Below are 14375 nucleotides of genomic sequence, written 5' to 3'. Positions count from 1 at the left end.
CCGGTGACTATGGCTGGTTGAGGACGTGTTTTCACTGAGCTCCCGCTCCCACACGATACTACCTGGTCAATCTACAATTTGAGGACTCCCTCTTGAAACCCGGTGAACTATTGGAACCAGTGGTAATAAACAGGTGAACTCTGATGGTGTTTAACGATGTCGAAACAGACGAAACCTCAGTCACGGAAATTGTCAACCGTGCCAGCTGCTAATGCTAGCTCTGCTAACGAATCCCCACCGACGAGCGATGTATCTCCCCCTGTTATGGATACTGCAGCTCTGATACATGAGGTAACCCAGAGTCTCAGCAACGTTATAGACGAAAAGCTCTCTAAGATTTCAGAGACCTTGGAGAGGATCTCCTCAGCTTTAGAGGGCCAGTCCAGGCGTATCGCAGAGACGGAGCAGCGAGTATCGGACATGGAGGACACGGTAGCAGGTCTGGAAGCGAGACTAGCCGAAGCAGAGGGGAAAGTTAAGGCGATAAACGACAGCGTGGACGACATGGAAAACCGGAGTAGACGGGAAAACATCCGCATTCTCAATCTGGAGGAGGGCACAGAGGGGAGGCATCCCGTACAGTTCTTTGAATCCTGGCTTCCGAATATACTCGGTCTGGAGTCGACTCCCCGCATTAAAAGCCGCATCAAGATCGACAGAGCACATCGCAGCTTGGGCCCACGGGGATCATGCCCTCGACCGGTTATTATCAAACTACACAACTCAAGAGACAAATTAGGATAATGACCGCAATGAGGGTGAAGCCGAACCTAGAATATGAAGGTAAACCGTTCTCCATCTCTCAAGACCTGTCTATGGGGGTCCGGGAGAGACGCCATGCCTTTAATAATGTGTGCCGAATCCTCATCGATAAGGGTATCCGTTTTAACATGCGCTTCCCGGCCACGCTCATCGTGCACCATAACGATGCGGAGTACAAGTTTAACACACAGGGGGATGTGGAGGCTTTTCTTAATACACTGGAATAAAGCCAAAGGAGGACTCTACTCTTTGATTCTCTTCTGTGTGGTACGTAAGGGGTTGAGGGAGCCCCGCTGCGCATATACTGAAGCCACCTTTTGTTTACTAGTAGGTAAATCTGATGTAGTTTATTTAAACTCTTAAGTGGCCCCGATTATGTACTGTTCCTGTTACACTACGAGGGACTGGTTATTTCTGAATGTTCTATATATGTGGAGGCTCTACGTTGATCTGATTGATCGGTAAATAATAATGTTGTGTTAATCAAACGTTGTGGGGGTGGGGGAGGGTGTGGAAACTCTTTTGTTTTCCTGAAGCGTTGCCTCCTCTCGGCAGGATGTGCCCCTATTTCACCCATTGGGTTATGTTTTGTTTCTGTTTCTGTTTTTGCTTGGTTGATTTCTTTTGGTGTTTTATTGTTCATTCATCTATTAGAGATGGGTATGTTCACCCAGCTTAGTATATAAGCCAGTCAAATGTGAATCACACAATGTACCTTAGGTGGATTATTTTCACTTGTCACCTGTTGAGTGTTCTACTATATGAGTAACCTAAACTTTGTTACGCTTAATGTAAAGGGTATTAATCATGTGGTGAAGCGGCGGAAAATACTCTCAATGCTAAAGAAGGATAAAATACAGATAGCTCTGCTACAAGAAACCCATCTTACTGATTCTGAACATGTGAAACTGAAACGTGATTGGGTTGGTCAAATTTATTTTTCTTCATTTAATTTAAAGAGCAGAGGAGTTGCAATACTCATCCATAAACATCTTCAATTTACACCTGACAGAGTCATACAGGACTCCCAGGGGAGGTATGTTGTTGTCACGGGGTGTTTATACGGGGAGCGGATCCTTTTGGGAAGCGCTTATGCCCCTAGTACATTTGATAGGTCATTCTACTCTGAACTACTGCCGGATATCTCTTCAGTGTGCCCTCCCTACGTTATACTTGGAGGGGACTTTAATTGTGTGTTGTCCCCGGAAATGGATCACAGCCCACCTAAAACACCGCCCCCCACAAAAATGGCTCGGGCCACAGAGAAATTTTGTTCAGATTTGGATTTATTTGATGCTTGGTGAGTGATTAACCCACGGGACAAAGATTTCACCTTCTTTTCTCACCCTCATCGCTCTTTCTCCAGAATTGATTACATATTCGTTTCAAGACTAGTTTTAGATAGGATTATAGGCTGTACTATTAAACCTTGTGCTCTCTCAGATCACTCATTGGTCTTTGCTGAACTTTCACCGCCTTATTATAACCCCTTATCTAGACACTGGCGATTAAATCCCTCTCTTCTTAGTGATCCCGCATTTTTAACGTATTTAGAATCTCAATGGGAACTTTTTATTTCTACGAATGGCTCACCTGAGGTCTCCGCGTCTACTTTATGGGAAACAGGCAAGGCCTTCCTGAGGCTGAGCTATAATTTCCTATACGGCTGCAAAGAGGAAAAATACACTAGCAAAACAATTGGAACTAGAACATCAAATTGCAACCCTGGATAGAGATTTTAAGACCACCTCCTCAATGTCCGTATTTAAGGAGCTGGAAGCAGCCCGTTCTGCATTAAATCAGCTGTTGACACATAAGGCGGAGTCGGCATTATTCTTTGCGAAGCATAGACTATTTGAGCTGGGTAACAAACCCGGAAGACTCCTCTCTCGGCTTGCTAGGGGCCAGACATGACCTCATGTGATACCATCGCTTAGGGATGGTGCTGGTACGGAGCACTTTGAAACCAAAATTATATACAAAATCTTTAAGGACTTTTATCAGAATTTATACTCTTCAGAATGTCATGATACTTTAGAGCAGAGAAATAGTTTTCTTGAGGGTATATGCCTTCCTACTCTATCGGAGGACGGTAGGAACGACTTATGTAGACCAATCACGACGCAGAAGGTTACGGAGACCATCAAGTTATTGCAGAGTGGGAAAGCCCTGGGCCCTGATGGGTTTGGGCCTGAATTCTATAAAAAGATGGTGAGCCTGGTGGCTGGACCCTTGACTAATATGTTTACTGAGTCCTTCGAGAGGGGCACACTGCCACCAACCCTGAATCTGGCCCATATTTCCATGATTTTGAAAAAAGGCAAGCCCTCGGATTGTTGTGGTTCCTACTGACCAATAAGTTTGCTCGGTGTGGACTGTAAAATACTATCAAAACTCCTGGCCAGGAGATTGGAGGTTGTGTTACCTGCCCTAGTCGGGCCGGACCAAACTGAATTCGTTAAAAATAGATTCTCTTTTTCTAACGTCTGTAGACTCCTAAACTTGATACAATTCTCACATAGCACAAAGAAATGCGTCTTGGCTATCTCACTGGATGCTGAAAAAGCGTTCGACCGTGTGGAATGGAGTTATCTTTTTGATGTCCTTGATAGATTTGGATTGGGCACGGATTTCATCGAGTGGGTTAGGCTTCTATACGGATCCCCGGCTGCCAGGGTTATGGTGAACGGCTTGGTGTCCGATGTTTTCCCCTTGGGTAGAGGTACGCGCCAGGGCTGTCCCCTATCACTGTTATTATTTGTACTCGCTCTTGAACCACTTGCGGAGACCATCAGAACTCATATTGGTCTTTCCGGTATCACATTGGGAGACACTGAACACAGAATTCCGATGTACGCGGATGATATATTGCTGTTTATTACCAGACCAGAGGTCTCTATACCAACTTTGGTATCAATCATACGTCAATTTGGTCAAATCTCGGGGTATAAAATTAACTATGATAAGTCGGAGGCCCTGCTGCTGGGCGATTTTGGAGACCAGACTACTCTTATCGACTTCCCGTTTAAGTGGTCAACTACTGGCTTCGTCTACTTAGGCGTTAGGATCTCAGCGAATGTTAAAGAGCTGTATAAGTTAAACTTTACGCCGACTGTAACGGTCATTAAACAAGACCTTGACAGGTGGTTTGACCTTCCTCTGTCATGGTTGGGTAGAATCAGTTTGATTAAAATGAATCTACTTCCTAGGATTTTATACCCTCTACAAATGCTACCACTTAGATTACCTAGAAGGGCTATTCGAGGCATTGAAAGATCTTTCTCACATTTTATATGGCATTGAAAAAGACCCAGGTTAAAGATGAGGACCCTGCAGATGCCTGTCGATAGAGGGGGTCAGGCCCTTCCTAACCTTCTGTACTACAGTTGGGCTTCACATGCCCGTATAGTATCAGGATGGCTTAAACACTTTCTTTATAAAGGTGAAGTGCCGGTGGATGGTTGGTGCTGTGCCCCTTTCTCCCTTATTAGCCTCATTTCAACTCACAAGAGCAGACAGAGGGCGGAGAGTAAAAATAATCCCATTATGACAAACACACTGAGGATTTGGCGCGACATTGCAAAATATGCTGGCCAGAGAGACTCTTCGTCAATATTACAACCTTTAATTCGGAATCAGGCCTTCCCGCCTGGTGTGGGAATTAGCATTTTTGACGATTGGTTTTCATAAGGACTAAGATTTATTGGTGACCTATTTGTAAATGAAAACCTTATGTCATTCACACAACTCCAAGATAAATATCAGCTACCAAATAACCATTTCTTTGGGTACCTTCAGATTAGACACTTTGTAGAGTCCAATGCTTTACCTTTAACAGGCCAGCCTTTTGAAAGCCCAATTGACAGCTTCCTCCTCAACTTCAACTCATCTAATATCGGTAATAGAAAATTTATTTCACTTTTCTATGACAAATTGCATTCCCTCAACCGTGCAGGAACTGACAGATGCAGGGAGTCATGGGAAAGGGATGTGGGAGCTGAGATTGACACTGAACTGTGGTCAGATGCGTTTAGATCGGCTAAGAAGGTATTTACATGTAATAGACTTAGGGAGAGCCAATACAAGATACTGCACAGATTACAGCGTACTCCCCAATTTCTTAATAGGATTAACCCCCAGATCTCCCCCCTCTGTGGGAAATGTAAGAAGGAGGTAGGAACATATTATCACTGTATTTGGGAATGCCCTCTGATATTTAGATATTGGAGGAATTTGTCTCAAGTGCTTAGCTCAATTTTTTGCAAAAAAAGAAAACCCGAACCAGCCCTGTTTCTTTTGAACTTACCTCTTGGTCAGACCTTCCTACCTGCTGGGCACCGGATTCTATTGGGTAAACTCTTACTTCTAGCAAGGCGCTGTGTTCTCCACCAGTGGATTGAGAGTAAACCTCCATCTATTATGCAGTGGTATAGAGAAATATTTAAGGTCTTCCCTCTAGAGCGGCTTAGTGCTACATTGAAGGGCAATACCAACCTGTTCTACACTATCTGGCAACCTTTTCTCGAATACTTACCTGATGACCTTGTTGACCTGCTGCAAAAAGGATGTCCGCACCTAAGGTTTTCTAATAATTTGTCATATAACTAGATGCAATATATGAGTGTGATTAATTCTCTTTCTCTTTGTGTTGTATATGCTGGCTATTCCTGTGCTTGTTGGTTTGTTTGTTTGAGTGTGTATAAAATCAATAAAAATTATATTTATATAAAAAAAAAATAATCTTGCAAATAAAACATTTTTTAAATGATTATAAACCAAAGAATGGTGATATATATATATATATATATATTATAAATTACTAAAGCACCTTTGCTTATTCTGTTGTCTCCACCAGGTTTCTGATTTTCAATAATGGATAATCATCTTTCCATCGTCCTTCTGGGAAAAGCCGGAGTTGGGAAAAGTGCTTCGGCAAACACCATTTTGGGACGAGCAGCATTTGAGTCCGAAGTGGCCTTCACACCGGTGACCAAAGACATCCGTGTAGAAAGAGGAAGAATTTTTGAGACAGACGTTTTAGTGATTGACACTCCAGAGATCTTAGCATCAGAGAAGCAGATAAAAACTTTCTGTCAGCTTGAACTGCAGGACTCCAGACCTCTGTTCCTGCTGGTGATCAGCACTAGTAGCAGGTTCACTGCAGAGGACCAGAAGACTGTATTTACAGTGATCAGAGTCATTGGTCCTCAGAGACTGGAAAACTGTTTTCTGCTCTTCACGGGGGGAGATAATTTGAAGACATCATTGGAAGATTATATTTTCCAAAGTGACTCAAGTTTACTTCCAGATGTGGTCAAAACATTTTCAACAAGAATTCACCTGTTCAACAATAAAGATGGAGGACATGAACAAGTCAGGCAGCTGCTGCTGAAGTCGGGGCACCTCGTAGAAAGTAAGTCACATGTCCAGCATTTTTCTTAACAGTTGAAGAGATGAGAGATTTCAGTTTTCTAAATATAAAGACACTTTCTGACAGATAATGCTGTATTTGTAAAATCACTAATGGGAAGCTTCTGTTTACTGTGTTGCTCTGCCAGCCCAACAAATATTAAGGATAAATTGACCTTTACCTGGGTAAACCTTAGAAAGTAGTGAAATCAAAGCAATAAATGATTACACTAGGGTTGTTACACAACTTAAAAGTTGCTTTAAGGCACAAAAAATGTACAAATGTTTGACATGTACAGATTTTAAATTAATTTAGCCAACGCACACTTACTACACTCTGATCTTCAGGGACAAGACAGACAACAGAAGCAGCAGCTGTGTCTAAAGATAATGACAAGAGCTTTGTATGGCAGCAAAAAGATATTAACTTGTTTGTAGTTTGTCATAATTTTAATTTGCACAATTAAAATTTTGTAATTGATCTGAATAACTATTGAAGGTTTGGATTTTCACAACTCACCTAAAACAAAGAATCACAAAGGACTCAGTTTTCTTTAACACACAGTTGGACCCATAAATATGTGGACAATAACACAATTTTCATGGTGTGGGCTCTGCATGCCTCCACATTGGGTTTGAAATAAACCAATTAAGATTAAATAAAAATTCAAGGGGTTGAACAAAAATTTGCTATGGGGCATTTAGGAATTGCAACATTTTTTTTATGTGAAATCTCCTCATTGTAGGGGCTCAAAACAATCAACATTACTGTAAATAGTGTTTGTACTTTGTTGAAAATTGTTTGCAGGCAATGACTGCCTGAAGTCTGGTCACCCATGGACATCAGCAATGTAGCGATTTAGCGTCATTAAACATTAAAAATGTTTAAGAAAATTATAAATTTTAATAATTTCATAAAATTATGAATTGTTAGTCAAAATATTAATTATACCTTGGGCACCACCACACAGATAGCTTTATACTAATCTTATGGCGACTCATGACCGTTGTGGTGACTCTCAGCTCCAGGGGAAGCCTGAGTAGCTGGTAGCTCCGACTCACAGCTTCCAGGGAGGAATGAGGTTTGTCCCACATGATGGTTCGTAGGCTTGGGTCTGAAGGCTCTTTCTGCTGGTACGGTCTGGTACCATGGCTCGGCTGGTGGTATCGATGTTGGCCAGTGAATTGTTTGCAGTGGTAGGCAGGAGAGAAAAGTCCAGCGTTGAATCAGTCCCAAAAAAAAACTCTGTAGAACTGGTTCTGAAGCTTTGGTCAGCCTGCGTTAACCAGTTATCCAAATTAAAAATTCAAAATCTAGGGTTAATTTTAAAAGTCCAAAAGATGCAAACATAACTAAAGAAAAGATAAGTATCAGCTGAAAAAGGAATGAACAAAACGGAGTTAATCAGTCCAAAAAGTAAATCAGTCATGCATCTTGAATGCAGGCCCAAACTTTAGTATCTGTAGTGATGTTCTTCACATCACAGCAAACTTAATTTTCCAGCATCATCTCTTTTTCTCTCTTTTGCGTACAGACAAAGTGTCTTAAGAAATCCATGTCTATAAGACCTCTGAAAGAGAGGAGCCATTTCTGAAGCAGATTCAAAGGCAAAGGCAAATTTATTTGTATAGCACATTTCCTGTACAAGACAATTCAAAGTGCCTTACATAAATCATTACAGCAGGTCCACTCTCTTGGTCTTAATAAGGACTCGAGCAGCTGAGTTCTGAATAAGCTGCAGGTGTCTAATTGATTTTTTAGGTAGACCTGTAAAAATACTGTTACAATAATCAAGCCTACTAAAGATGAAAGCATGGGCTAGTTTTTCCAGGTCCTGCTGAGACATCAGATCTTTTACCCTTGATATATTCTTAAGGTGATAGTAGGCTGATTTTGTAATTCCCTTCATGTGTTTTTCAAAGTTCAGACACATCCAGTCATTAATCTCCTCAATGCATTTACCAAGAGCCTCTATGGGACCTCGGTCTCCTGGTGACATGTGACTGGTAATTTTGTTTTTCCTCATGACCTGTGCCAGTGGGAGCATGTAGATGTTAAACAGAAGAGGCCCCAGGATGGAACCTTGGGAAACTCCACATGTAATTCTTGTCTGCTCAGATGTAAAATTACCTACTGACACCAAGTACTTTCTATTCTCTAAATAGGATTTAAAGCAATGTAGTGCAGTACCAGAGAGGCCCACCCAGTTCTCCAGTTGTTTAAGCAATATATTGTGGTCGACTGCATCAAATGTTGATGTATCAAATCAAATGCTGTGGTGCTGTCTAAAACCTGCCTGGAAGACATCATAGCAGTTGTTTTGTGTTAAAAAGTAGTTTAGCTGATGAAAAACGGCTTTTTCAATTATCTTACTTAGAAAAGGAAGATTTGAGATCGGCCTATAGTTGCTCATTTGTGTCTTATCTAGGTTGTCCCTTTTTAGCAAGGGTTTGATTACAGCTGTTTTTAAAAGTTCTAGGAAGATGCCAGAAATTAAAGACAAGTTCAGAATCTGCAACAGATCTGGCTCCAGAGTCTTTGAGACCTTTTTGAAGAAACCTGTGGGCAGGATGTCCAAGCAGCAAGAGGAAAAGTTCAGCTGACATAAGATGTTGCCCAGATCTTTGCTGTTAATGGGATTAAACTGTCATGGTGCTTAAACTGGTTTTTAATGGACACAGTATGTCTGTTGAACCTGCTGTTGATAAGCCAACTACTTGCCTGATATTTTGGATTTTTTCAGTGAAAAATTTGGCAAACTCATTGCAGGCCTTGGTGGAATAAAGCTTAGGTGCTATTGACACAGGAGGGTTTGTTAACCTGTCGACAATGGCGAATAAGACCCGGGCATTATGATAGTTTTTGCTAATAATGTCAGAGAAATAGGACTTGCATTCTTCAGTTGTAGATTATAAGAGTGAAGTTTCTCTTTATACATGCCATAATGAACCTGTAGATTTGTTTTTCTCCATCTGCACTCGGCTTTCTGACACTCTTTTTCCATGCTTTACCAGTGTGGAATTTCTCCATGGAGACTTTTTCTTTCCAGAGACAACTTTCACCTTAATAGGAGCAATGACATCCATAATATTTAACTTTTAGCATTAAAACTAGTGACAAGTTCATTGGCTGAACCGCCTGACAGGGCAGGTGTTGAAGAGAAGACCTGGTTAAACATCATAGTCGTGTTTTTAGTTATACAGTGTTTTTTTCTTTTTTTTTTTTTAACTTGTCCTGTCCAGCATCATAGCAAGCAAAATGATAATCTGGTTGCTGTATCGTGCTGAACAAATTTGCTCTGCCAAGGGGAGGCCTATGGGTAAGGCTCCTCTTGATAATGTGATTAATTTATTTATTTACTTTGAATCACGGAATCTATGTAATCTTGCTGGACCTGACCTGAGCGGACAGAAAAAGATGGAAAATAGCAAAAAGAGCAAAAGGGAAAGAAGAAAGGAGACAAAAAGATCACAGATAGAAGGCAACGACCCTTCAATCCACACCATCACCAGACAACAAACTGTTACACCTGTACATGAACACACCAGAAAATTTCCTACAACTTTTACAAAAGCAGAAACACACACACAGAAAAAACAGGGCTGCTAGTCATTAAGAGTTTTAAAATAATAACCAAATCAAAAAGACATAACAGCGACCAGATACTAACTCACAGAAAAAAAAAAAAAAAAATAAATAAATAATAATAATAATAATAAATAAATTGGACAACTCAGTGACTGTGTCAGCATGCAGAGCATGAGAAACAAAGAGTGATCAGTGATGAAGAGTGGTGAGTGAGATCATGCAAATGCGACCACGCCTCCACGGAGGCCAGAGGCAGACCAGGGCCAGAGGCCCTGGCCCCCAGCAGCAGACCCGGAGCACCAACCCAAACCACCCCACCACAAAGACGACTTCTGCCCCACCCGAAGGGCGGCAGAGGAGAGCCCTAGCACAGGTCCCAGTGGGCCAAGATCAGCAGCCGCCGGCCCCACCAGGGACCGGCCACCCAGGGCAGCCCAAGCGAAGGGCCCAGGGCCCCAGGAGCCCAGAGGCGGCCGCCCCACCCCCCAAAGGCAGAGGGCCCGCAACATGCCTAGGAGGACCAGGCCCCCCCCAGACAGCCACCCGGCGTAGGCCAGCACACACTCCAATGTCCCAGCCGCACGCCCCGGGAACCAGGATGCTATCGGCCCCCTCCCCCCACTCCCCACCTACTCCAATCTGCACCCCATATAACCCCACACTCATACCCTGCCCCGCGCCGCACCCACAAGCACTCACCACCACACAGTCACGCCACACACAACCCACCCACCATGCCCCGTGGGGGACACCCCAGGCGGACCAGAGGACAGCGAGCCCCAAGGAAGCAAACTTCCCTCTGGATGATGAGCCTCTAGTGGCATTAGGCACCCCCGCTCCCCAGGAGGCCCCCCAGGGCAAGACAGACAAGGAGAGGCCGCCCCCCACGACCGGGCCATTCAGGGACCACAGCCAGTGAGCTGTCACCAACCCCAGAAAGTTTCCACCCTCCCACACCCCTAACGGGGAATGAGAGGACCCCAACCACACACAGAAACACATGCACACACCTATTTCCTTGCACACTCCCGCTCATCCTAACTCATATATGCCCTCTCAGCCCCACCCACACAATATAAACACTCACACAGCCTCCAACCCTCCCACTCTCACTCCCCAGACACACCCCCACTCATCCTAACACATGCATACGCACGCACACAAACATACCCCCACATCCACACAAACATCATCCAAAGTATAGACACACACACACTACATACAAGCATCCCTGTCTCACACCCCAGCACCTTCCCCTATAATCCCCCGAATCCCACTCAGCCCTCCTTCAAACCCCTACACCCCCCCTGTCCCCGGGCCATACCCTGGGTCCCAGGGCGTCAACCAGACACCAGGGCATGCACCAACCCACACCACGGCAGCACATCCGGGCAGGCCCAGACCCCCGGCACATACGGACCCCACCACCCCGGAGGGAGGAGGACCACCCCCGGGCACCAGAGCCCAGAACCCCCGCCCAGCCCGCCCCGGAATAGCCCAGCCCCCCGGCCCAGGACCGATGCCCACCAACCCAGGCGCCACCAGTGGCCTCACCCCCCGCCACGAGGCGACTCCCAACTGCTGGCCCCCACAGCCCCCGATGGGGCCAGATCCAGAGCCACCCCCAACGCAGAGCAGCCCGGTCCCGCACCATGGGCAACCACAAAGAACCCGCAACCACCAGCCACTCCCGGTCATTTCCCAAACCCCCATAGCAACGAGGTCACAGTCCTCCACCTACACTAAGTGATGGAACTAAGCACAGGGGACCAGAGGGAATGAGATTCAGCTAAATAGTTCTTTGAGGAGGCAGACTTTGTCTCACTACTGATGTGGTCAACTAAGAGATTCCTAAACTGCTGAATACACAGATTATTTTTGTTTTTTCAGTTCACACAGTTTTCTTTGCGATGCATAATGCTGTGCCTATCATGTGTGCAGAGTTAATTGCCATATTAATGTCACCCAAGTCACCTAGTAGACATAGTGCGGGGATTGTAGGAATATTACATTTAAACCATGTTGACATGTCCACACATACCTGAAGCCAGAACCTGCGGACAGGTGTGCAAGACCACAAGGCATGGAGATAGTTGTCAGGTGTGTTTTCATTGCAGTGTGTGCAGATGTTTGATTGTGACAGACCCATCCTGAACATCCTTTGTCCTGTATAATGAGTTCTATGCAGAATTTGGAATTGTATTAGTTGCATATTGAAATTCATAGTCATTTTAAAGTTGTTTAAACATATTTGTGCCCATTTATCTTTATTAAAGTTACTGGATAAGTCACCCTCCCATTTTGAAGTTGGAAGACAGATTGAGTCTTCTAGTTTGAATAATAGTCTATATGTTTTGATAATAGCTTTGGAGCATTGAGATTCATGAATTCTGCCACCCTAATAGGTAGCTGTAAGTTTAATTGATTAATGGTATATTTTTTACATTTAAGCTGGTGATATTCTAAAAATCTTTTGCTACTGATTCCATATTGTGAAGTGAGAATATTAAATGACAAGAAGTTTACATTTTCTATTATATGTTCTAACTGTTTTATTCCTTTATTTTTCCATTGAGTAAAATTGATAAGCTTTTTGTTTTGCAGGATGTCAGGGTTGTTCCAGAGGGGTGTAAACTTACATGAAAAAAGTGAGGATTTGGTTATTTTTAGAAAATCCCACCAAGCCACTAAAGAGGAACTGATATTGATGCTTTTAAAACACTTATGTGTTTTGATGGTTGAGCTGATGAATGGCAGGTCAGAGATAAACAGATCCTCACACAATGCTTGCTCTACCTCTAACCATGATTCATCCAGACTGCTAGGTTTAAGCCATTTGGAGATATACTGCAGTTTGTTAGCTAAGAAAACGTGATTAAAGTTGGGTAGCTCCAATCCGCCTCTATCTTTAGTCTGTTGTAAAGTTTTTAGACTGATACACTACCGTTCAAAAGTTTGGGGTCACTTCCCTATTGAATCCCATGGCAAAGTGACCCCAAACTTTTAAACGGTAGTGTACGTGATGGCTTATTTTTCCATAAAAATTTAGACATATGTGAGTCCAGTGACTTAAACCAGCTGGAGGATGGGTATCATCCTCCTTTAGTGGGTATCATTGAAAACAGGTAGTTTACTTTAGATAGAACCATCATTTTAACTGTGGCAACCCTCCCCATGAGTGATATGGGTAAGCGCCTCCACCGTGAGAGATCATCCTCTATTGCTTTAAGTTGCTGGACATAATTTAGCTTTGTTAGTTCTGATAACCTGGGGGAAATGTTTATGCCTAGATATCTAATGTTTCCAGACTGTATTGTAGTATTGGGTGTGTTTTGTAGGTCACAGTTGATGGGCATAATAATAGTCTTAGACCAGTTAATAGAGTAGTCAGATATTGATGAGAATGTGTTAATAAGTGTGATTGTCTGGGGGAGAGATGTCGGTGAGTTCTGGAGGAAAAGAAATACGTCATCAGCATAAAGACTTATCTTGTGTTCTATATTTTTGGCATTGATTCCTTTAATCTCTTTATTTTGTCTTATGGCGGCAGCATCTAGGGGTTTAATAAAAATGGCAAAGAGTGATGGAGAAAGCAGGCAGCCCTGTCTGGTGCCTCTCTGCAAACAGAAGCCTGGAGAGGTTTGATCATTGGTCTTCACACATGCATTTGGGTTGTTATATAATATTTTTATCCAATCTATGAAAGATGACCCAAACCCAAATTTGTTTAACGTTGCAAATAAAAATTTCCAGTTTACTCGGTCAGATGCTTTTTCTGCGTCTAAAGAAAGGACTGTGGATTCCAGATTATGTAGAGTATAATAATCTATTATGTTAATTAATCTTAGTAGAGGAATGTCTACCTTTAATAAAGCCTGTTTGGTCAGGATGTATTATTAGAGGGGTTATTTTTTCTATTCTTCTGGCCAAAGCTTTGCTAATTATTTTGAGATCTACATTTATTAATGAAATTGGACGGTAACTGGATGCAAGTGCCGGGTCTTTACCTGGTTTTAATAGTAGAGTAATATTGGCTAGGTTCATATTTGAAGGTATTTTTTGTTTTTCCCTTATTTCTAATATCATATTGTAGAAAGTGGGTGCCAGCATTGTCCAGAATTCTTTGTAGAATTCTGCTGGGTAACCATCTGGACCTGGAGCTTTATTGTTGGGCATATGCTGGAGAGCTCCTTGGAGTTCGCCGACTGAAATGGGGGAATCCAAGATCATTTTATTTTCATGTTTTAATTTTGGAAGATTGATGTTACTAAGAAATTTATCAATATTGTCATCTGTTGTAGTTAGTGGTGATGTAGATAATGTTTTATAGAATTCTTTGAAAGTGTTATTTATCTTGTCAGGGTCATGGCTGATGTTTCCTTCTGGATCTCTGACAGAGGAGATGGTTGTTTTCTCCTTGTTTGTTATTAACTGATTAGCCAGGAACCTTCCAGATTTGTTGCCATGCTCAAAATTCTCCAAGCGAAGTCTTTTCATCAAGAATTGCGTCTTTTTATCTATTATTTCATTAAGTTCAAGTTTGGCTTTCCTTATAGCATTTAGTAGGTGTTCTTCTGGGGAGACATGGTAAGCGTCCTCTAAGGATTTAATTCTG

At 42.8% G+C, this 14375-nt stretch overlaps 1 protein-coding gene across 3 annotated transcripts in view; it reads left to right on the top strand.

The window, feature by feature from the left end:
• LOC121639462 (interferon-induced very large GTPase 1-like) overlaps positions 1-14375 on the top strand; it is a 49570-nt gene that overhangs the window by 3139 nt on the left and 32056 nt on the right. For all 3 annotated transcript variants that reach the window (XM_041984699.1, XM_041984698.1, XM_041984697.1), the window contains one exon: positions 5618-6175. In XM_041984699.1, coding sequence (XP_041840633.1) covers positions 5635-6175 — 541 coding nt within the window. In that variant the 5' untranslated portion in view covers positions 5618-5634. The remainder of the gene's footprint in view (positions 1-5617; positions 6176-14375) is intronic.

Source organism: Melanotaenia boesemani, chromosome 5, assembly GCF_017639745.1.
Source record: "Melanotaenia boesemani isolate fMelBoe1 chromosome 5, fMelBoe1.pri, whole genome shotgun sequence".
In the NCBI taxonomy this organism is placed as follows: Eukaryota; Metazoa; Chordata; class Actinopteri; order Atheriniformes; family Melanotaeniidae; genus Melanotaenia; species Melanotaenia boesemani.
This window is presented reverse-complemented; position numbering and strand designations above follow the sequence as displayed.